General features: G+C 38.6%; 1 protein-coding gene across 10 annotated transcripts in view; it reads right to left on the reverse strand.

Moving 5' to 3' along the window:
• Osbpl9 (oxysterol binding protein like 9) overlaps positions 1 to 24,931 on the reverse strand; it is a 155,703-nt gene that overhangs the window by 109,182 nt on the left and 21,590 nt on the right. For all 10 annotated transcript variants that reach the window (XM_087214738.1, XM_004869258.4, XM_004869257.4 and 7 more), the window contains one exon: positions 9,234 to 9,284. In XM_087214738.1, the coding sequence (XP_087070864.1) occupies positions 9,234 to 9,284 (51 nt within the window). The remainder of the gene's footprint in view (positions 1 to 9,233; positions 9,285 to 24,931) is intronic.

Consider the following 24,931-nt stretch of genomic DNA (forward strand, 5'->3'; position numbering starts at 1 on the left):
TGCTGAAGGTTAATCATACAAATAATTCTTTTGGTGGCCAGGCATGGTAGCATACACATAATCTCAGCATTCTGGGAGGCTGAGGCAGAGGGATCACATGTTCTGAGCAACTTAGTAAGACTGTCAAAATTTAAAAAAAATTTTTTTAAAGGGCTAGGTATATAGCTTAGTGTGAAAGTCCTGAGTTCAATCCCAAGTACCACAATAATGTTGTTTTTTTCTGTAGGTTCTTCTGGATTTTATGTGGATAATTATATCATGTGCAAATTCCAGTAATTTTTCTTCCCCTGTTCTGACACTTTTTATTATACTACCACATTTACCAGGATCTCTACATAGCTCTATAGATACATCATCTGCAAATACTAATTTGAATTTTCCAAGACTATATCTTTTTTCTTTCTTGCATTACAGCATTCACTGGGACTTTTACATAGTGGAACACACAATACTGTAATAATACAGTACATGATATTGTAACTAAGCAGCAAAAGTAGGCACCTGCATCTTGCTGATTTTAAAGTGAATGCTACTACAGCATCATTATTAAGTACCCCGATGTCTTTGCATGATTTTGTATTAAGGTTCATAATACAGCTTCATAAAACTGAACAATATTTTCTATTCTTGAAAATTTCTATTTCTAACCTCAGGAACAGTAGGGTGATCTATTAGTAGAAGGTTTGGTAAAATGATATAACGGTCTGGTATTATGTCCTATTTCTTCTTGAGTTAATACTGGTAATTTATACTTTTCTAGAAAATTATGCTTTTGTGTAAGCTTTCAAATTTATTGGCAAAAGTTTTTTGCATGAAGTTTCCTGACAATTCTCATCTCTGCTATACAGTATGTACAGTTCTCTTTTGGGGGTTTTTATTAAGTTTACTAGTACATTTCAGGTATATATTATGATCACATGATTTTTGAGACAGTGTCTTGCTGTACGGTTTAGGCTGGTCTTGAATTCACTATGTAGCCCAGGCTAGCCTTGAACTCACGGCAATCCTCCTGCTACCTCAGCCTCCTGGGGGCTGAGATTATAGGTGTAAGCCACCATGCTCAGCTTTCCTTTTCAATTCTTAATATTGTTTATTTTTCTCCCAATCTAAAGGTTTATTTCATTACCTTTTTCATAGAATCTGTCTCATTTTATTGATGATCTCTAATGTTTATTTCTCTTTTCATTTGCTTTCTTCTACTTTCTTTAGTGTTACTTTTATTTTTCTAATTTTTAATATAATATTCAGTTTATTAATTTTCAATATCCATTTTATAATACATTTGTTAAGACTATGAATCATAATAAAGAATAAGTCTTCTTTATATGTGGTTTAACATGTGGTCCCTTCATTATCATTCAGGTTTAAACATTTTACAATTTCCATTATGATTTCTACTTTTGCAAGTGAATTAATTAGAAAAATATATGAGGAAGGTGGCTACTACTTTGTTAAGACATCTCTAATTTATTTGCTGTTGTCAAAGGATGTTATCTATGTGACACAGGATCTTTGATATTATTACCACCTACATAATGATTACATTGATCATGGGGAGTTGGTACATGTATACAACACATCTTAATTTTTTCTGTTTCCCATTTCCCTCTTCTCTCTCTGCCCCTTAAGTGGACATTCTTTTTTGTTTTTGTTTTATTTTTTGTTTTTTGGAGACAGGGTCTGAGTAGTCCAGGCTAGTCTTGAACTCACTATGTAGCCCAGGCTGACCTTGAACTCCAAGCAATTCTTCTGCCTCAGCTTCCTGAGTGCTGGGATTACAGGCATGTGTCACCGCACCTGGCATTAAATGGACATTCTTAAGGTTGTATATTAATCTAAAAATAATACCTTCCTACATCCATTCTAAGATGTCACTTACTATTAGATGCAACCCAATACCAAGAATATGGGGGGAGGAGTCAGAGTAGATGAAATAAGGCATTAGCATAAATCAGTGCTGAAACTATTAATAACCTGTCATGGTCTACTGCTGGCCTCTTTTGTGATGAACTACATCATATCTACCACAACTGATATATGGAGTATAGGTTGAATCCATAATCAAAAAGTTTAAAATTCAAAACACTCCAAAAACTTTGTGTCAACCTGGTGTCACAAGCAAAAAATTCTACACATGACCTCATGTGCCAGCATACTAAAAATAACGTATAAAATCACCTTTGGGTTATATGTATGAGGTGAAACATAACTTTTGAAACATAAATTAATTCAGTGTTTAGACCTGGGTCCCGGCCTCGAGATATTTTGTTACACATATGCAAATATTCCAAAATCCAAAGAAGTCCAAAATATGAAACACTTTCTGGTTCTAAGTACATCAGACAAAAGATATTCAGTTTGTATTCAATGTTACTGTACTGGGTAAGAGAGAATTACTTTAAGTCACATGGATTAGGCTTCATAATACATTTACTCATAATATATTTTGCATTAATTAAAATTTTGTTTTATATAATTCATGTTACTTTGGTGGCTCCTAAGCCCTTTAGAATTCACCAGAATTTGAGATTCATTCATCTATATTAATAGTAATTATTTATTATAATAGTAACCACCATTCATTAAGATCCTACCCAATAAGCATGGTGGCACACACCTATAATCCCAGCACTAGAGAGGCAGAGGCAGGAGGATCGATGCAAATTGGAGGCTAACCTGGGCTTCATAGTGAATTCAAGACCAACCTAAGCTACATGGAGGGACCCTGTCTCAAAAAACAAAACAAAACAAACAAAAAAGAAAGATCCTACCAAGTCCCAAATAATGTGCTTATATACTTTTTTAAATTTATAAATTTTATATTCACAATTTTTTGATTAAATGGTATAATGCTCATTCCAGAGATTAAAATTAAGACTCAGTGATAACCAAAGAAGTTGGCTCCATTCACAGAACTAGGTAAGTACCAGAATTCAGGTCTGAATTTCATCGCACAGATGCCTCTACTATTGTTTCTGCTTCTACCTCACACTGCCTCTTTAGTATTTCTACTTCTCGAGACAACCCACTTTCCAGGTCCCCTTCTGTCTCTCAGACAGAAGCTATCTTTCAATAAATTCTTCCTACTCTTAAAAAAAAAAATTCTACTTCTCCATTTTGCAGATAATTCCTGAAAATATCAAGATTTTCTTGTTAGCTATACTACTTGGCAGAGGTGGGGTTGGGGGAGGTCAGAAATCAGACATCAACCAACATTTTATTTCTTCGTCCAGGAAAGGGGCGCCACCTAGTGGCACACATTTTGTAACTAACCCAAAGTTTTTCACCTTTCTGCTTAATTTTTCACTATCATCCAACAACTTGGGGAGTCTTATTAATTCTTCTAGTCAAAAGGAATGGGGGGCCTAGTCTATTTAGGGCTATAAACAGTTTTGGAATGGCACAGACCCTAAATGATCCCAGATTTACCATCACCATGTGACTTTGGTAAGTTACCAAACAAAAACAGTCTGTCTCAGTCTTCACTGTAAAATGAAAGAACATCATTTCCTTAATAGGACTGTCAGGGGAATACAGTGGTTGATCTTCACTTCTGCTATGGTTCTCCTCCTTCTCCTCTCATGTAGCCTAAAACCACATGGGTATTTTGCCTTGTTTTGTATATGTATCACACTACTTGCTCCTATGTTGTTTGAGGTAACTCCTACAATTCTTTTGTACATAAACTGGAGTAAAGGCAATTCTCCAAAATTTGCTCAAAATTTTTATAAACATAGAATTACTGATAAACTTAAAAAAATTTTTTTTTTTTACTATGTGCCAGGTAAATGTTACAGTGATTAGAACTTACTATCAAGTAGGGGAAAGAGACAAGTTAATGTGATACCACACAACAAAGTACTTTCTTGGCTGTAAACAACAAATGTAAGGGCTGGGGATTTAACTCAGTGCCGCCGCCTGCCTTGGAAGCGCAAGGTCCTGAGTCTGATCCCCCGTATCCCCCCCCAAAAAATAACACAACAAATGTAAAAAGGCAGAGGAAGGGGGAAACATCAAACTTGTTAGAGGAAATCAATCAGGAAGGCTGCACAAAAGGATGAGTCTAGAAGAGAACATCAATGACATAATACAAATGTACCAGCAGTGAGGAACGAACACGCAGAGCCAGGGAACAGGAAGCAAGTGTGAGAGGACACAGGAGAGGATGCACAGAGGAGGGGCAGGGGCAGCAGTATGATCAGGGAGAGCTCATTTGGAATCCAGGTGACCCATGGGTCATCTATAGCCACAACTGTTGTCATTGCCATCATTATCATTATCTTCATCTTCACAACAATTTCAGTGTATGTGCTGCTGAAGTGAGCACCATCTTCACAACAGTTATCACTTATCGGATATGTACTATGTGTGAAACCCTGTACATTCATAGTTGCTAACTCACATTCTGGCATATAAAGTTATCATCAGAAGTTATGAAATTTGTCCAATGTCATAATAAGGGGAAGAGCTCAGCGAGACTGTGCCCAGATCACTGATTCTTTCTATACCAGTGGTCCTGCACTTTTGTGTTGTGTGCACAACACAATCACCTAGAAAATACGTTTAAAAACAAAGGTTTTAGCCTGGGATTTAGCTCAGTGGTTCCACCGCCTGCCTCGCAAGCACAAAGACCCGAGTTCGATCCCTGGTACCAAAAAAACAAACAAATAAAAACAAAGGTTTTAAATCACACACGGTGGCACATGTTTGCAATCCCAGCACTCTGAGGTAGAAAGTTCACAAATTCAAGCAGCACTTGGGCAGCTTAGCAATTCACCAAGACCTGGTCTCAAAACAAAATAAACAAACAATAGGTCTAGGATGTAGCTCAGTCTCTAAATAAACAAACAAATAAAAGTTCTATAGAATAGTACTCTAAAATAGCATATCTAGATGGTAAGATTTGGGAACCTGTATCATAAACTCTCCAGATGTTTTCTAAATAGAAAGCCAAACAGTAGTCCAAACAGCAGTCTAATTTTTTGAAAATATCACAAAGCTTTCTAAAATGTCCAAGCATGTAGGCACAAGTGCACACACACATACCCCACATTACTAATAAATAGGTCACATCTATATCTGCCAGGCACCTAATCTTCAAAAATTCTGCAAGAAGGGTATTATAATCCCCATTTTAAAGCAACAGGCTCAGAAAGCTTATAAATAGCTTCCCTCTTTTAGTCAACAGTCAAAGGGTAAAAATGGAATTTAAACACAGGTGTGTCTAGTTCTCAGTTACCCAATGTGGTAGACGGAACTCTAAGAATGACTTTCAGTGACTCTTGTCCTTGTATAGTCTCTCCCTTGAGTGTGGGTGGAAACAATATGATATCACTGAAGTGATTATTTTAAATGTAATGTTAAAAAGAGATTATCTAGTGGATCTAACCTAATCTGACCACATAAAGCCTTTTAAAAGCAGAGTGCTTTCTTTTTTTTTTTTTTGGTACCGGAGTATCGAACTTGGGACCTTGCCTTTGCGAGGCATGTGCCTGAACCACTGAGCTAAATCCCTGGCCCCTAAAAGCAGAGTGCTTTCTGCAGCTGGCAGCAGAACAGGAAATCAGAGGGATTCAAAGTACTAGAAGGATTAATGTACCTGGCTGACCTGAAGATGGAGGGGGCACAGGACACTATGCGCAGCCTCTAGCTATAGACAGCACATCACAAATGACAGTCAGCAGGAAAACAGAGAGCTCAGGTCTTCAGCTACAAAGGTCTCCAGAACTTTTTCACCTTCCCAATCTGAAACTCCATACTCATTAAACAATAACTTCTCATTCCCCAGAGACCACCTTTCTGCTTTCTGTCCCTATGAATCTGACCACTGTCAGTACCTAATACTGTGTAAATGGAATCATACAGTATTTGCTTTTTTGGGGCTGGCTTATTTCATTTTGTGTAACTTCCACAAGGTTCATCCATGTTGCAGTGTATGTCAGAATTTCCTTCCTATTCCTTTTTCCTTCTCTTTCTGGTACCGGGAATCAAACTCAGGACCTTGTGCTTGCCAGGCAGACACAACACCACTGAGCTAAATCCCCAGCCCCTTCCTTCCTATTCTCCTAAGGCTGAATAATAGTCTTTTATATGCATACACCACATTTTATTTCTTCACTCATCTGTGTAGGAATACATGGATTGTTTCCACCCCTTGGCTATTGTGACTAATGCTGTCATGAATGTGGGTACACAAATACCTGTGCAAATCCTTGCTTCCAATTATTTTAGATATATGTAAGTGGATGTTACATAAAGCCAATTCAATGTCTTAAAAATTGGCTAAAAGAGGATAATGAAGCAGTTACCTTGCCTATTTGAATTGTGTAACTGGGTAACCAAATAATAAATGAAATGTCTCCTTATAAAATTATTTCTGGTAGATATTAAAATCTATCACCATTTTGCAATTCCCAAAGATTTAAAGAATGCAGGTACTAAACAACAATGGCAGCTAATATCAATAAAGAACAAAACTCAGACTTCATATTCCTATTAAAGGAACACAACACCAACAACAATTTTGCCAAATGGATCAAATCTGAGTCTGATCCAGTCTCTAGATGCAGCTGCTAATTTTCAGCAAAAACAGAAGGTAGAAAAAAAAAAGAGGGCAGAAAAACACACTGAATATACCAGTATGCAATCAGTAAAATCTGCACTATGCAAACTCCTACAGGTCAACTTCTTCAACAGAGTCTTACTTCTTCAACAGATAAATTACAAACAAAAGACATCAAATTTTTAACCACTTACCAGTCCAACTATTTAAGTACAAGATAACCAAAAATTGCATATTTTTGTTAATTCTTATAAAATAATAAACAGGAAATATAAAAATGACAATTTATCAAATTTATTCAATATAAGAATCACCTGGTTGAAATGACACCTGCCTGAGTGATGCTTGGGATAGTCAGTAGGTAAACAAATGTGCTGCCCGAGTGATGCTCAGGGTAAACTGTTACGTATGTATGTATCTGGTACTGGGAATCGGACTCAGGGCCTTGTGCTTGCCAGCCAGGCGCTATGCCGCTCGCTGAGCTACATCCCCGGCCCAACTGTTAAGTATTTAAAAACAGACAAAAGGGCCGTGGATGTAGCTCAGTGGTTCCGCCGCCTGCTGCCCAAGTGCAAGGTCCCGAGTTCGATCCCTGGTACCAAAAAGTAAAAATTAAAAAAACATATATATATAAAAACAGATAAAACCATAAAATGTAGAGATGCACACTTGGGTGATAAAATTATAAAGAAATGACAGAAGTGATTACTTTAGGAGACAGGTTGGGGGCATAATTTAGGGCACATGAAGAGGGTGCAGGGGCAGCAGGCAAAACTCTATTTCTTAACCTGAGCAGTAGTTAAAAGGGTTAGTAATTAATCAAACTATATTTATAAAGCAAAACCAAAACCAAATAAAACCAGTACACTAGGGCCGGGGATTTAGCTCAGTGGTTTCTCCACCTGCTGTGCAAGCGCAAGGACCTGAGTTCAATCCCTGGTATCAAAAAAAAAAAAAAAAAAAAACCAGTACACTAACAATAAGACAGCGGCTCCAATCCAGACTAAGTCAGCTGAAGTGCTGTCTCAACAGAGCTCTGCCAGTCTTACTTCTGAGCCTATCTAAAGCCAAAAAAACGAGTTAATACCAGACTGAGTGGTGACTGAGGTCAAGAGCAAATGCTTAGAAAAGCAATTAGATCAAGCAGACAAAAGAAAAGTCAAAGGAAATTAAAAAAAAAAAAGTGCAGAGCCGGGATTTAGCTCAGTGGTGCCGCTGCCTGCCTCACAAGCGAAAAGTCCTGAGTTCGATCCCCAGTACCAAAAAAAAAAAATACAGTACATTGATTTTTTTAAGTATTTGTTATATTATATATACACCATCTACACAAAACAGGCCTGTCTCACTTCCATCCTGCAAATCTGCCATACTTAATTGTATCTCAGTGCTAGAATTTTTCCATTATAATCTACTTCTTAGAGTTATCTCCCAATTCCACCAAGGACTGCTAACAAAGGCATGTGTTTACCAAATATATTTACTCTTCAAAAGTAACAGTGTACTCTGGATTGGGGGTGGGGGGCAAGAAGCTCTTGAAAAAGAAAGGCCTATTAAAACCTGATTTACCTAGCTGTGATAGAAGCGGAACCTTCTTTAGATATGGTGGACTATGAGAAACTGTCCCCAGGTGTACACTTTTTCTTGCCTTTAACTACTGCATTTGGACTGTGGTGGAAACTGAAGAAACAATGAAAAGCTACATGAAGTTATATGCCTGCACCATCCAGTAAGGTAACAACTAACCACAAATGGCTATTGAGCTCTTCTCCTGGATGTAGCTAGTCTGAATTGAGATATACCCTTAGAATGAAAGATAACACTGCACTCTGAAGACTTGGTGTGAAAAACAAAAGAAAAATAGTAATCATTTTGTATTGTTTACATGTTAAAATAATAGTCTGGATATAGAGCCAGAACAAAATATTAATTTTGTCTATTTATTTTTTTCTTGTGCTAGGGATCAAACCCAGGGCCTTGCACATCCTAGGGCAGTGGTGGTGAACCTATGGCTCACGTGCCACAGAGGGCTGTGTATGACATTGAAATCTCTAAAAGGTTCGCCATCACTGTCCTAGGGCAAGTGTTCTATCACTGAGCTACATTCCCAGCCCTTCTTTTTATTTCTTCAATGTGGCTACCAAGGAAGTTTATATGTGGATGAAATTATAGTTCTGCTAGACAGCACTGATATGGATAGATATATAGATAGATAGATAGATAGATAGATAGATAGATAGATAGATAGATAGAAATAAAATTAAATAGTGTAGAACCAGAAAAAGAAAACAGCTAACTGTAGGGATTTTTTTCAGTTTTTTCTTCTGTTGCCCTACCACCAATTCTACAAATCATTTTATTTCCAGCTCTTGTCCCTTGTCTCTAAAAGAGGTTAAAAAAATCATGTGAGCCTCAACAAAACCTCTCCTCCTTTAATTAAAAAAAATCCCTTTGCGCTTTAAGTCATGAATATAACATTAAGTCATGAACCAAAATAACTTAAATTCTAATCACTGACTAGCAGTTATTTAGAGGAAATTACTTTTCCTCTTTGAGACTTAGTTGCTTACCCCAACATTTAAGTAAGGAAGCTATATTAAATATAAATTTTCACGATTTCATCAAAATAACACTTTTCTCTGTCAAAATCATTTTCATAAAAATGAATACTCACTCTGAGTCTAACGCATCCTCTGCGAGAGCCTCTCATCATTTTGTCCTTGGACTAAAAGAAAAGCAGAACATTCAATGAATAAAAAATGAACAGACAAATCAACTGTTTTTAGAAGCATCTGGGGATGAAAAACCAAGATTTACAGTACTATCCATACCTTCTCCCCACTCTCACCTTCCCAAAAGAAATCATTTATTGATAGGGGAGTTACCAGATTTTAAATGAAAACAGCTTATAGTCGATACAGATTAACCTAATCATGAAACCTTATACATACATTTAATACAACAGATGTTACACTGTAGTTTTTATTCTGCCTTCATGTCCCTTAATTCCAACCCATTGTTTTTCCTATCTTAGTGAGTCAGAAGGCTAAGAACAAGGTCACAGATGATCCCAACAAAGAGATGGCCACACTTTGAGAAATACTGCTCTAGCTGTACTCATTTGCAATTCTCCAAATGGGTGACATTTTTTGCCTCTGTGACTTCTCATCCAGTGTTCCTCAGCCTGGAATGGCCTTGACCCAGATTCTGCCTTATAGTACTTTCACTCATCAAGAGCATCAGCTCTGCCTGATTTGGATTCCTTTTCTGGCTCACAATCTCATGTTGCCTTGTGGTGGCTCGCCATCACCCTGTGGCACATTCCTTAGAGGACAAAAATTATTTCTTGACTTCTCTTACACTTCAGAACAGTGTCTGGCACACATTAAGTGCTTAAAAAACATTTCTTGATGAAAGGCTGCTTACCAGGTATGTCTCCCTCCCTAAACTGAACCAAGCAAAGGCTATTAGGCACCACAAGCACTGTGTTGACATACAGTCAATATTCCTAAAACTCAATTGGTTGTAATAAAAGTAAAATATCAAGAACTAGGTTTATCAAATATTTAATTCTTGAACAACTGGTACTTTTCTGTATTCCACTATGTGAGAAACAAAACAAGCCACTATCATGTTCCACATTTAATTGTCCTACTTGAAACCACAGATGCCCTACACATCCAAACTCCTAACCCATAGGAATTCATGCTCAGAAGTGATTATTAAGGCACCAAAGAGGATCTTTTATTCTACCTACAAATATGAGAACTGACACATATTAGAAAAAAAAATGTCTCAGTACCAAGGAAGATTGAAAAGTGCTCCTCAGTAATACATCAGTTACCAAAAGTATAGTTAATATTCCATAAGCAATTAATAGCCCTTTTATTATACTCTATACTTGCCTTCCCTCCAAAAGTGTAAAGGCAATATACAAAAATAATAATTTGGTTAGAAAATACCTGATGAGGTTAGACCCCAAAGTAAACTCAAATAGGGCCGGGGATTTAGCTCATTGGTTCTGCTGCCTGCCTCGAAAGAGCAACGACCCGAGTTCGACCTCTGGTACTAAAAAAAAAACAAAAACAAAGTAAACTCAAATACTTAAACAGCCAGTGTATTCATCTTTGATCTTTCTTCATCACGAAACAATTTTAAAAACAAAATCATAGAGGGGTTGAAGGGAGGGCAGGGGAATGGGGAAAAAATAAGAACCATGATACATCATGTAAAGGTACAAGTTCCCAATGATGAATGTAAATGTACTGTGCACCAAAAATGTACCAATAAAAGAATTTAAGAGAAAAAAACAAAAACAAAATCATAGTAAGCAGAAATAGGACCACACAAGGCCCAATGATGGTACCAATACTGGATTATGAATTTTCAAATACTGAAAGAGTAGTGCACAGTGACATGGGATCACGCACCTGTGAGCCCAGTGACTTGGGAGGCTAAGACAGGGCCTCTTGGTGACACCCTGGGCCACTTGGTGACACCCTAGGCCACTTGGTGACACCCTCTCTCAAAACAATAAAGAAGCTGAATATGTAGCTCAGCACTCCACAAGTTCGATCTCCAGTACCACAAAAACAAAAATACAAAGAGACAACCAAAAATAATAAAAACAAATGTAACTAGGAAGTAAGCAGGCAAATCAAAAATATAAAATATTCTACAAAGTAACTGATTTAGACTTCTGCAATATGTAAATAAAAAGACTAGCATCCAAACAATTCTAACACAGAGAAAAAATAAATGTTACACGAACACAAGCACAAAGTGCTATAAACTCCAGAACGTTCCAGAGGTTTGAAGTTTCAACATGGGGCTTAAAGGAAAGAAGAAATTTGATAAAAAGGAAAGTAGGGGGAGAGAGCATTCCAGACCAAGGGCTGCAGAAAATTTTACTTTCCCATTCATAAGAGAACAGTCTTACAGATCACAGCACAGAGGACAGAGAAGAACACAGAGCTTAAAAAGAGGATTTCAGGGTTCAGATAGGAAAGGGCTTGAAAAAAATATTCTGAGTAATTTAAAAAATTCAGCTTTATTCAAGGGTTAATGGAGAGCTGCTGAAGACTTACAAGGAGGGGGGCAGCAAAAATATCTTCAAGGTATGTTTTAGGAAAATAATACTGTTAAATACAAGAACCTTGGGAAAATGATAATGGCAACATTAATGTTAACAGTAGTAGGGCCGGGGATTTAGCTCAGTGGTTCTGCCGCCTGCCTCACAAGCGCAAGGTCCCGAGTTCGATCCCCGGTACCAAAAAAAATAATACTAGTAACAGTAGTAGCAGCAGCAGCAGCAACAACAGATTTACTCACTGATGCCTTCTATATGGCAGGGACTTCATAAACAATAAGCCTTATAAGACCTTGCATAGTAATAATTCTATACATATTTAAATGAAAGTGACATTAAGGAACCACATAAATTACCAGCTACACATATAAAATACAGCAGAGTTTGACAAGGCACATAAAATTTGTAATGGCTGCCTTGCAAATAACTGTCCCAGACCGTACTGAATTTTCCTCTTCCCCAATAGCCCAAGGTCTGCTCCCTACCTAGGTCTAATGTGGGGTTAAAGGGAAGCTAGTGACCATGTCTCCCAGATACAGAAAGGGCAGAAGAGGTGGTTATCTGGCCAAGTGGACTAATCACAGGCCCTAGTACCTCCACAAGGCAGGACAGAGTTTCTTTCCAGGGAGTTTATCCAGTGGGGCTAAGGGAAGAGCTCCCTATCTGCTCTTGAAGCTGTAAGATATGGATGCCACATCAGCAAGAAGATCATGTGGCTTCAATGTGATGAAAGTAACAAGTAATGCCCACATAGAGAACAAAGCAGAGAGGTGAAGAGCAAGTCCTAGCTGCAGATTATCTCTGGCTACACCTGGTCTAAAACTGGCCTGCCTGAGCCAGCGCCATTCACCAAATACTACTAGGTTCTTTTTGGTGAGTCTTAGTACCTTCTGATGATGAGAGAAAGGTAGCTGGCATAACCCCATCCAGCAATATTCCTGCCAAGCGTTTTCTTGAGAATGTTCTGAAACTTGCTGAGGTACTTTTTAGGGAATTGGCACAAATAGTTATATTATCTGTTACTTGCTTGAGGTCCTTTTCTCTGCCTATAGCTATGAGCCCCAGCATTTCAAGAAAAGATCATTCGGAAATGAATACTCCAGTTTTCTCAGCCTTGTGAGAGAACATGACCCCTCATGAAGTAGAAAGATACACCACTGATTGTTCCACTTCTAAGGAACTTCTGGACTGGCAAAGACTGTTTTCTCATATCTCATTCATGCATTAGCTATGACTCCTATTACACCAACTTATTTAATCAAAAATTACCTCTAATGGGCCGGGGATTTAGCTCAGTGGTTTCACCACCTGCTACGCAAGCACAAGGACCCCAGTTTGATTCCCAGTACCAAAAAAAAAAAAACCTCTCTGATAATCTGTATGCAAATCAGCTGCTGTGGTGTGAGTGTATCTTCAAAAAACTTGTGTTAGAAACTTAATCACCAGTGCAACAGTCTTGGGACGAGGCCTGATGGCAGGTAATGTGGGTGCCACCCTCATGCATGAATTAATGCCAATTATGAAAGGGCTTGAAACTCCAAGTTCCATTTCTTAACTCTTTCATGCTCTCTTGCCGTTCTACTTCCCATTATAGCAAGAAGGCCTTTGCCAGCTATAGGATCATTGACCTTGGACTTTCCAGCCTCCAGAATGGTAAGAAATCTCTGTTCTTTAAAGTTACCCAGTCTCAGGTTCTGTTATAGGGGCACAAAATGAATCAAGACAACAACTAATCCCAAAGTATTGATTTAAATTATAAATTGTATTGAAGTTTTTAAAGAAGTTACTATAAACAATATAATACTGTTTGTGATTTACTAATTCTCCCCTAATACCCTCTCCTTCCTTCTTTTTTTCAGTAATACCTTCCACCTTAAGTTTAACTGAACATATGGCTCTCCTGTGGGACATTATATATCTCCAACCTCCCTTTCACCTCAACATGGGCTATGGAACTATATTTTGGCCAGTAGGCTATCAAAGGAACTGTGCTCATCTACCACAATGTACTCTTAAAAGAAAGCTGCTTAAAAACATACTCTTCACAAGTGTACTATGAAACATTTTCCAGAAAAGCTATTGTGTTGGGCCATACAAGAAGCCTCAATAAGACAGCCACCGGGTTCCACACTACAAAGACGCAGAGGACACCAGATCACCAGACCACTGTACTGAGTCCCGCCGTTCTTGGCCCAGAGGTAGGGGCTTCTGAGCCGCCGTCCCACTGCTCCTGGTCCAGAGGAAGGGGCTTCCCGGCCACCATTCCTCCAGCTGCTCCCAGCCCAGAGGAAAGGGCTTTTGGGCCACCATCCCTCCCGCTGCTCCTGGCCCCTGTCCCACCTCTCCCAGCTCAGAGGAGGTATCCGTGCAGGCGCCAATAGCCACCCCCCCCCGAGTCGAAATGAGAAAACATGTAAATAAATCTCAAAACCAGACTTCCAGATCACCTACAGCAACCCCAAAGGGAAATGAGATGGAACAATCTGATACTCAACCACCTGGACCCACTGAACTGACAACAAAAGGGGATCGGGAAAAAATGAAATCAGAAATAATTTCTCAGATAACAGGAGAAACTGTGCTCCTAGTGCAAGACATGATTAATAAATCTAGAGAGGAGCTGAGGAACATGATGGAATCCCAACATAGGAAACAAATGGAATCCATAAAACAGATGCAAATAGATCTCCAGGAGATGAAAAACTCCATTGAAAGTCTACACAGCAGAATGAGCCAATGTGAGGACAGAATTTCAGATACAGAAGGTAAGACTGCAATTAATGACCAGGAAAAGAAAAATTGCTTCAAAATTATAAGGGAACATGAGAAACCAATCCAACAGCTGCTAGATGATGCAAAGAAGAATAACATAAGACTGATTGGAGTCAATAAAGAAATAGGAGAGAGTGCAGATGACATAAAAAAACTCTTCACAGAAATAATGGCAGAAAACTTCCCAAGCAGGGGAAAAGAGCTTGACATACAGATAAGTGAGGCATATAGGACTCCAAATAGCCTTGATCAAAAAAAAAAGAAGCCTCAATAAATCTAAAAGGGGATTCTAATAATATAAACTACCATAGGTTCCCTGACCATGATGGATTGAAATCAGTAACAGAGAGTTCAATCCCTGGTACCAAAAAAAAAAAAAAATCAGTAACAGAAAGGAATTTTGCGAATTCACAATTACACAGAAATTAAACAACACACCCCTAAATAACAAAGGGATCAAGGAATAAAATCAAAAGAAAAATTAGAAAATAACTGAGATAAATGAAAATGAAAACACAATACACAAATCCTGTAAGATATTGTTGAAACCAACTAGAGAAAAATGTATAACTGTAAATGTCTACAAGAGAAAGGTCTTAAATCAATAATCTACCCTTCCGCCTTAAAAAAAACACAGAGTAATGCAACTAAGCCTAAAGCAAGTGGAACAGGAACAGGAGGAAAGATCAGAAGAGAAATCAATGGAATTAAAAAGCAGAAAAACAGAAGAATCAATGAAACCAAAAGTTGGTTCCTTACAGAAATCAACAAAATTAACAAACCTTGAGCTAGACTGATCAAGAAAAAAAAAGGACTCAAAGTACTAAAATCAGAAATGAAAGCAGACGTTATTACCAATCTTACAGAATTAAAGAAATACAATGAACAAAAAATTAGATAACTTAGATGAACCAGTCAAATTCTAAAACAAGATACTGTGGAGCCCATTCCCACTCTATTTTTATTCTAAAGTAAAAAAAAGCTATCTGCAAAAAGGGGCCTACCCACATTACTTGCTGACCTTCTAAAACAAAGAAGCTGACTAAGGTTCCAGAAAATGACTAATGTCAAAATATTAAGCAACAAGATACAAGATTAGGACACTGTCTCCAACTTGACTACAACACTGCTACCTAATCAACACAAAAGCCCTTAAGAGCTAACCTTCTCTCCACCCCAGGTGTGGCCCTCTCTAGGAATTTACCTGCTGCTCTCTTGGAGTATAGCATTTAATAAATCTTCTCTTTCTCTTTTCTGGTCTTGGTTAAAACCTTTACCACCTGCACCACCAGCCCTTCATGTCCATTTGCAGAGGCAGATATAAACTGTCAAAACTGACTAAAATAACTTGACTTAGTATAATTGTTTTCTGTGTTTTGAGGCCTCTTAGTCTGGCTGTTAATCTGTATTTATGACAACTTGGTAAGGACTTCTAAAATAAATAAATGAATCTGATGCTGGCAAAAAAAAAATTTTTTTTAAGGGAGGTAGAGGAAAAGGGGGAAAAAAATGGAGATGTGTTATGTACATGTATCAATTCCCAACAACGAATGTAATCATTGTTAGTGGAATCTCCTGGCTACATCAAAATGTTATCAGGCAGCTCTGTCTAAAAGTGGCTCGCCAAATAAACGTTACCAGGTTCTGAGTTGCTTGCCTCTCCTCTGGAGCTGGATTCCAGGTTCTCCTCTTGAACAAAGAATTGAACCAAACGAGCAAAAAGCGGTTCCAAAGTTTTTTTTTTAAAAAAAGTAAAAGTGAAGAGTGAGAACAGAGTGAGCTTGGGCAGAGTAAAAGAGGAACAAGCAAGATAAAAGAACAACTTGGAGAAAGGAGGGTAGGCTATCTTAAGGAAAGCCATACTAGCAAGCTCTTCTTGGCCTCTGTAGCCTTTTATGCTGTCGAAATCTCAAGGAAACCCTCAAGAACTTCTACGGGTACTGAGAAGTGGTGCTGGGACCCCACACCTGAGACTGATGTCAAGTCTGGGCCATTCTATTGAAAACCTGCTGAGTTATTGGGGGAAAAAAGCAAAAACAAAGAAAAACTCAGACCTAGATGGGTTTACTAGTGAATTCCATCAAATGTTTAAAGAATTAACAAGGCTTCACTAATTCTTCCAAACTATGGAGGAAGTAGGAATAGTTCCCAAAGTCTTCTATTAAGTCAGTACTATTCAGAAACAAAAGAAAAGACATCACAAGGAAAAAAACATTATCTACCTGAATGCAGATACAAAAATCTTCAACAAACTGGTAGCAAACCAAGTCCAGCAACATATAAAAATGAATACACACCATAGCTGAGTGGGATCTATCCCCAAAACAGAAGATTGGGTCAATGTAGAAAAGTCAACAATATAAAACTCCATTTTAATAAAGTAAAGAACAAATATCACATGATCATCTCAAAAGAGAGAAAAAACATTTGTCAAAATCAAATACTCTTTCATGCTAAAACCACTCAACAAATTAGGAATAGAAGGAAACTGCTTCAATCTGTAAAGAGCTCCTATGAAAAACCCAAACCATTATATTCTGTGATAAGATACTAAAAGTTCAATGGTAAAATATTAAAAGTTTAATGCCTAAGAGCAGTAACAAGACAGCCATGCCTACCCAACACTGTACTGAAATTTACAGCCAAGGAAATTAAGAAAAAGAAATAAAAAGCATCCATATTAGAAAGGAAGAACTAAAACCATATATTTGCAGATGCATGATCTTATATACAGAAAACCTTATGGAATACACACACAAAATTATTAGAGCTGATAAATGAGTTCATCAAGGTTTCATGAGATCATTACACACACAAGGCTGGGGCTTATTTAGCTCAGTGGTAAACTGCTTGCCTACCATATTCTAGGCTTCAGGTTCAATCCTCAGCACTACAAGATCAATATACACATACACCCCCCAAAAAACTGATGATATCTGTACATTCTTGGAGCAGACAATCTAAAAATGAAGTTAAGAAAGCAATTCCATTTACTATACCACAAAAAAGTAACAAATCCAACAAAAGTATAAGATTTGTACACCGAAAACTACAAAATAACACTAAAAAAAAATTAAAGGCCTAAATAAATGAAAATATACCTCATGTTCACAGATTAGAATGCTCAATTTTATGATGGCAATACTATCCACTTTGGGACCACTACCCCTCCATCCACCTGCATCTGGGCAACATCCCAGGGCCAATCCTCCTTTCATTATCCTAAGAGAAGCAGAACTAAGAATAACAAAGACCAAGAAAATTTCTAAAGCTCCAGGCCAGAGTACATGCTTGTTAGATACAGTAGGCTTGACCTACTCAAAATTCATTAACAGTTCATACATAGGGTCTGCATGTCATGCATGTAACTGTAACAGAGTGAATTATGGGAAAGTCATGCACACTAGATACCCTTGAGATGACTCAGCACCCTGTCAATCATTTTTGTCAGTCATATCCAGAGAGATCCAATGAGAGACACTGTAGGCAGGAAGCACATCTTTTAAATCCAAAAGCTTCACTTACCTTCTTCCTATTCTCCCCACTGCCCTGGCACCACTTCTTTACCCATTTGTGCCACTTTTTTGTTTCTATGGCACAGACCCACTCTCTCTGAGCACACCTCCCCTGCTAATTTCAGTAAATGTAGCTGCTTTTTCTTTTACCATCAGGTGTATACTTGCAATTCTTTGTTCAATGTATACAAGATCTGGAATCTATCTCTTGGGAACCCATCACATACTTTATCACATTCAACATAATCCCTATCAAAATCTAACTGCCTTTTAAAAAAAAGAAATTAACAAGCTGATCCTAAAATTCAATGGAAATGCAAGAAACTCAAAATAGTCAAAACAATACTTAAAAAAGAATTAAATTGGAGGACTTAGATATCCCAATTCCAAAAATTAATACAAAGCCACAGTGACAAAGCCAGTATAGTACTGACATAAAGACTGTGTTATGGCTTGTATCTAAATGTTCCCCTAAAGGTTCATGTGGTCATAGGTGGGGTTTTTCTGAGGTGGCTGGATATAGGTTGTGTGATACTGAAATTCAAGATGTGATGCTGAGGTTAAGGGTGCCCCATCTTGGGTATGAGTGGCACCAATCAATAGGTTTACAGTCTGGTTAGAATATAAAGGGACAGAAAGAAGGCTGCAGTTGCTTGCTGCTTTCTGCCTGCCCTCCTTTGCTATAAACTATTTCTCCTCTGTGATGCCCCTCAGCCATGCCACCCTGCTTTGGAGCCAGCCAACTATAGACTGAAACATCTACAAACTGTTGAGCCGAAATAAACCTTTCCTCATTTAACTTTGGGTGTTGGGTATTTTGTCTCAGCAATGAGTAAAGAAACTAAGACAGACAGATATAGATATATAGATGTAATATTTATGGATAGATCAACAGAATAGAATTAGAAGTCTAGAAATAAACTGATATATTTATGGTAAATTTATTTTTCACAAGAAACCCAAAACTATCCAAGGGCGAAGAACAATCTTTTCAGCAAGTGGTGCTGAGAAAAATGGACACAACCACTGTAAAAGAATGAATTCAGACCACTCCCTTATACCACATAAAAAATTATTTTAACCTGCCTCGCAAGCGCAATGTCCCGAGTTTGATCCCCGGTACCAAAAAAAAATTATTTTAACATAGATCAAACATCTAAATTTAAAGACTAAAACTATTGAACTCTTAGGAGAAAAAAATAAGTGTAGATCTTTGTGTCCTTTGGGAGGTGGTTAAGTCAGGAAAGCAGAGCCCTCAGGAATGGGATTAAAGCCTTTATAAAAGAGCCCCCCAGAAAGCAGGTGTGGTAGCACCTGCCTGCAATCCTAGCACTCCAGGAGACTGAGGCAAGAGGATCACAAGTTCCAGCCCTGCCTGGGAAACAAGAACCTATCTCAGAAAGCAGAAAATAAGGAGCCAATCTGACCCCCTCCAGAATGTGCCCCCTCCAGCTGCTCATGTGGGGTCCTTTCCTGTTTTTCTTACTCTCCTTTGTCAAGGGCCAGCCTGATCTTTGTCAGCTCCTCAAGCTAAAGTCCCTTACCATCTTATCTTACTGTCTAAGTAAAGGTTTTTTCCTGTAAACTTGTGGTTTGGATAATCATTAGGCACTATAAATACGTACTAATAAAAAATGTTTTTAATGAGCTAGAGTAAAGGTTAAAAAATCATGCTTTGGTTTTAATTTCCTTTATTACTAAAAGCAAGGATGAAGTTGGGCATGACGGTGCATGCCTGTAATCTCAGCACTCAGGAGCCTGAGGCAGAGGGATCACCATGAGTTTGAGACCAGCCTGGGCTACATAGTGAGTTCACGGCCAGCCTGAACTACATAGCAAGACCCTATCTCAAACCCCCCAACCAAAAAAAGCTCAGTGGTGGCGCGCCTGCCTCACAAGCACAAGGTCCTGAGTTCAATCCCCAGTACCGGGGGAAAAAATAACACAAAAAAAGAAGTTCTCAACTGAGGGGCCACAGGGTACCCCACTTTCTGGGACTCCACCTGGATACCCACCAGGAACTATTTCCCTTCTTACATTCCCAATAAACACTTCCCTTTTAACACATTCCCACAGGCTTGAACCACTAGTGATACCTGCATGACTATCCCATCAAGCAGTTTGTCCCACTTGTGCTACAAATGGATTAATCATTTCTATCAGTCTTTTTACTAATAAAATTATTAAAAAGTCTATAAATTTATAATAAAAAGTCTACAAATGGACTGACTCTGGTTAAAATAGCTTGAATTTGAATAACTGCCCAAATATAAATACTATTCGTGCCAATTTTAAAAATTATTACAATAGTCAGCAAATTTATTTAATTAAATTGAAAGAAATTTGTATTTGTGAGTTTAAAACGTTTTATACATAAAGGCAGCTGACTTATGTAGAGTGTGCAATACATCATAATGTGTTTGGCTTTTCTGTAGCCACACCAGCACCCATTTTTCCAGATAATTTTAGATAACATTCTCCATATTGCTTACATGCATTTCTTGCAGATCCTAAATAAGCTTCTATAAAGTGAATGTTTTTTCGGGTAATTTGCACCCATGGCATTTTTTTCACGGGTTAATATTTTATCATTAATTCTCTAAATTTTAACATGGAAATCTTACAAGTACTCCACTGTGTTGTATATAATATGCATTTACAACCGCTGTACTATAAATTAGCTGTTACAATTTTTTATACCATTTTAATGTTTTCCTTGAGGAACTGTAACATGATGACATCTGGTCATCTGCTAAATCAACACCTTTCTTAGCATTATTGTAATCAAACACCCCCTGAGAAGTGGTTTAAAGTGCACAGTGATGGCAAACCTTTTAGAGCTTTCAATGGTAACAAACAGCCCACTGCACCACGCATGCCATAGGTTCACCAGCTGCTGGCGGGCAGTGAGACATAAGAATCACCGCCCCATAGTGAAGGTGTTAACCTCCTTTCTGTCATGATTTCATTCTTCAACTCTGTGAGGCAAGGAACTCAGTTTGTACAATGACAGCTGTTTCAAAGGGCTGGCCAGATCTTTGTCAGATCCTCAAGCTAAAGTCCTTTACCATTTTCTATTTTCTAATTAAAGCTTTTTTTCTGTTTAAAAAAGGGGGGGAAAGAAAAAAAGGAAAAAGTAAGGGCTGGGGATGTAGTTCAGGGCAAAGTCCCTGGGTTCAATACCCAGTGCAGGGGAAAAAAATAGAGGCACCACAGAGCATGTTCTAACCTTCCTACCATGTGAACCTAACCTTTCTACACAGCCAGAAAGCACCATCTCTGAATCAGAATTTTATTTTTAAATAAAGCTTCTGAGCCAGGCATGGTGGCCACACCCATAATCCCAGCACTTAGGAGCCTGAGACAAGAGGAGTACTGCAAGTCTGAGGCCAGCCTGGGCTACATAGTGAGCTCAAGGCCAGCCTGCACTACAAAGTGAGAACCTGTCCCTCCCCCCCAAAAACCCCCCACAAACAAAGTAATAATAATAATAATAATGATAAAATTTAAAAATAAGGCTTCTGGTCTAACATACCCTATAGGGAGAAGGGGAAATTTTTTCTTTTCATTTTTACTAAATTATGCAAAAACTGTTATAAAACACTTGCATTTAAATTGCTAAATAGTTGTTTAGAAACTGTTATGGATGATTAGGTCTGTACAAATCACTGCTCTGCAAGAACACAGGTGACTTGTGTAAAGAAAGGGGTGTTCAAAGCTAGCTCCAAAGGAGATGGAGGGGCCTCTTATTGCCTCAAATCACCTCCCCAGTCCAAGTATGCAACTGCTTTTATTGTGAGAAAGGGGAGGAATACAATGGAACAACAGACAAAGACATTTCCATGCTATTCTATCCCTTGCTTATTCACAGCTTCTTCTCTCCCTTGAGGATATGAAAGGACTTTTACCACCTGGGGCCAGCACCTGCATATTCCTTTCAGACAGATAGGTTAGTTTTTTGGTCTATTCATCTGAGCTGAGGGGAGGAAGGAGTGGCAGCTTACACTCTCAGCATGAGGAAGTTGCAGAAGCAGCCTATCTCTATAAGAAAAAGAATTCTAATTTCTTTTCCATCATCTTGGTTATAAAACTAGTCATAAAACAAGGATTCCAAGTCAAAGCAGCATGATGACAATGAGATAACCCGTACTCTCAAGAGAACAGCTCATATTGTCAGCCTTGTTCTGGCCATGACCTGGTTAATATGTTGTTTAATTCCAAGTTACAGTTTTAACAGATACAAAAAACCCCACAGCCCTAAGGGGCCAGCAGGGTGGCACCACACCTGCCTGGCAAGCGCAAGGTCCTGAGTTCAATCCCAACACCGCAAAACAAAAAAACCCACAGCCCTCAGCAAAAACATACCATTCCTTCAGATGGCTGAAGACCAAATATAAGTTGTGCCATCTCCACCTAGATACAGGCCATGCTGTCTTCAGGGAAACAGAAAACAGAATGGGATGTTATAGAAAAGAGATAAGACTACAAAGTACAGCACAGCATCTTCCCAGCGCCAAGTCACCTGATAACATCCATACATCTGCCTTGACTGATCCATAGAACCACAAATACTTGCTGTGACCCCTGTACGTGACAGATGGGCCAGACCCCTTCCCAATCCCCTATAAAAAAATCCCTGCCTGTACTTTGCCACTCACAGCCTTGTCTCCCTCAGTTGACCTGCACCCAGGTGAATAAAGTCTGTGCCTCACTGCTTTCCATTAGCTTGCTCAGGTGGTCTCATTCCTCTGCCATTTGTCACAATAATAATCTCAATGCAAACAGAGGTCTGCCTCATCTATCCATTTCTTAAATCCCTCTGAAAAAGTTGTTTTATGGACTTAAGAACTACTGCTGGCTGGGCATGATGGCATATGCCTGTTATCCCAGCACTCAGGAGGCTGATGCAGGAGGATTGCCAGGAGTTCGAGGCCAGCCTGAACTACATAGTGAGACCCCATCTCAAACAAACAAACAAACAAAAAAACTACTGCTGGGCATAGTGTGGCACACCTGTAATCCCAGCACTGGAGAGACTGAGGTCAGAGTATTATAGACAGCTTAATTAGGTAGAAATATTCTAGGCAGTCAGACAGGGCTAGACCCTCGAGGGAGTCAGTGCAGAAGATAAAAACACATTATAACCATGGCTGGAGGTGCATCTGTTGAAGGCCAGGCCTCAAGATAAAGATAGAAATGACCAGGCCTACTTGCCTCCCCAAGGGATAAACAATATACTATAATTGGTATCACCTGGTCCAATAAAATCTAGCTAGACATCAGTCACTTAGGTGGGTGATAATGATCTCCTGATCCATGCCTTCCTAAAAAGGTCTTTGTTATTTCCATGAACATTTACTATGTGACCTGCAACCCCACTGGATCAATCAATATTACCTAAGCAGCTATACTCAGAATCTTATGGGTCAATCATACTTTTATCCCACTTTGTACCCACCTCATGATTTTGTACCCACCTCTCGATTTTTGCTCAATAAAATTTCCTTTCAACCTACTTTCTGGTCCCCTCCTGTCTCTCAGAAGTTATCTCTCTCAATAAAGTTTTCCTACTCTTTTTGTTTGGTACGGGGGATCGAATTTGGGACCTTGCAGTTGCGAGGCAAGTGGTAGAACCACTGAGCTAAATCCCTGGCCCCAAGTTTTCCTACTCTTAACCTCCGCTGTTCCTTAGAATTCACTCTTTGATTTTGGGGAACATGAACTCGGCCTATCTGATATCTAGCAGGTTGGAAGTTGCATTACTTCCCCTGTATGTAGAGGATCACCATGAGTTTGAGGCCGGCCTGGGATACAGAGATTTCAAAGCTAGCCTGACTACATAGCAAGACCCTGCCACAAAAAAAAAATTTTTTTTAAAGAACTTTTCAGCTGCATGTCAGTCTTGGGTCAGCTTAATGTATATAACTGCTTCTCACAATGAGGTTAACAGAATCTAGTATGGCTCCTTAATTGTTACACTTGAGTATATTTTATAACTGTAGTTTAACTTCAGTATACCACTTAGAAAACATTTTCTGAAGAGATGGCCACTTAAACTTCAATGTAATTTAAATCAAGAGCAATTTAAAATATTCTCCATTTAGGCTTCCAAGGATACAGACATGCTCATGTGAAATTTTTCTTTTTCTTTTTTTTGTGGTGCTGGGGATAGAACCCACGCCAGGTAAATCCTCTACCACTGAGCTACATCCCCAGCTTGAAATTTCCTTTATACGCACAAAATCATTTCAATCCCTTAAAGCATATGCTTACAAATAATTTAAGGAGGGGCCGGGGATGTAGCTCAGTGGTTCCAGCGCCTGCCGCGCAAACACATGGTCCTGAGTTCGATCCCTGGTACCAAAAAATATATATAATAATAATAATAATTTGAGGAGAAAGAAAAAGGAAGTATAACTTCTAGAATAAACTACTAGAATAAAAAATTATAGGGCTAGGGATTTAGCTCAGTGGTTCCGCCACCTGCCTCGCAAGCACAAGGACCCGAGTTCGATCCCCAGTACCAAAAGAAAAAATTATAACCAAAGATATTTAACTTACATCATCCCACAGACAGCATAATTTAATAAAACAACACTGTGAGAGTGAGAGTTTTGTGGAGTGAGAGTTTTGAATTTCCCTTCCCCAACTTGCTAGCAGTGCAAACTTGACAAAACCATTCATGCTGACTTTCGCTTCTCCACTTATAAAATGGAGATATTATACTTAAGTTCATAGGATTACTGCAGATACTGAGTAAATCACATAGGACAAGACCTGGTACACAGTGGGCAGAAGGATGATGCCCTTCCTCACTTCCATCTTAAATACATCAAACAAAAACCCACAATCACTTTCTTTAAGCCTAAGCTAACCCTATTCTTGTGCCCCACAACTTTTGTTAGGCTCAAGAAATAACACCTGCAGTGTAAGGCACTTTGATGTGTTCAACTAAAGCAGGAGCCTTAAGGTCTCCATGACCTTCTCCTGCCCAAC

The sequence above is a fragment of the Heterocephalus glaber genome, unplaced genomic scaffold (assembly GCF_053883595.1).
Source record: "Heterocephalus glaber isolate CG9 unplaced genomic scaffold, H.glaber_assembly_v1.0 deba00001451, whole genome shotgun sequence".
Taxonomy (NCBI): domain Eukaryota; kingdom Metazoa; phylum Chordata; class Mammalia; order Rodentia; family Bathyergidae; genus Heterocephalus; species Heterocephalus glaber.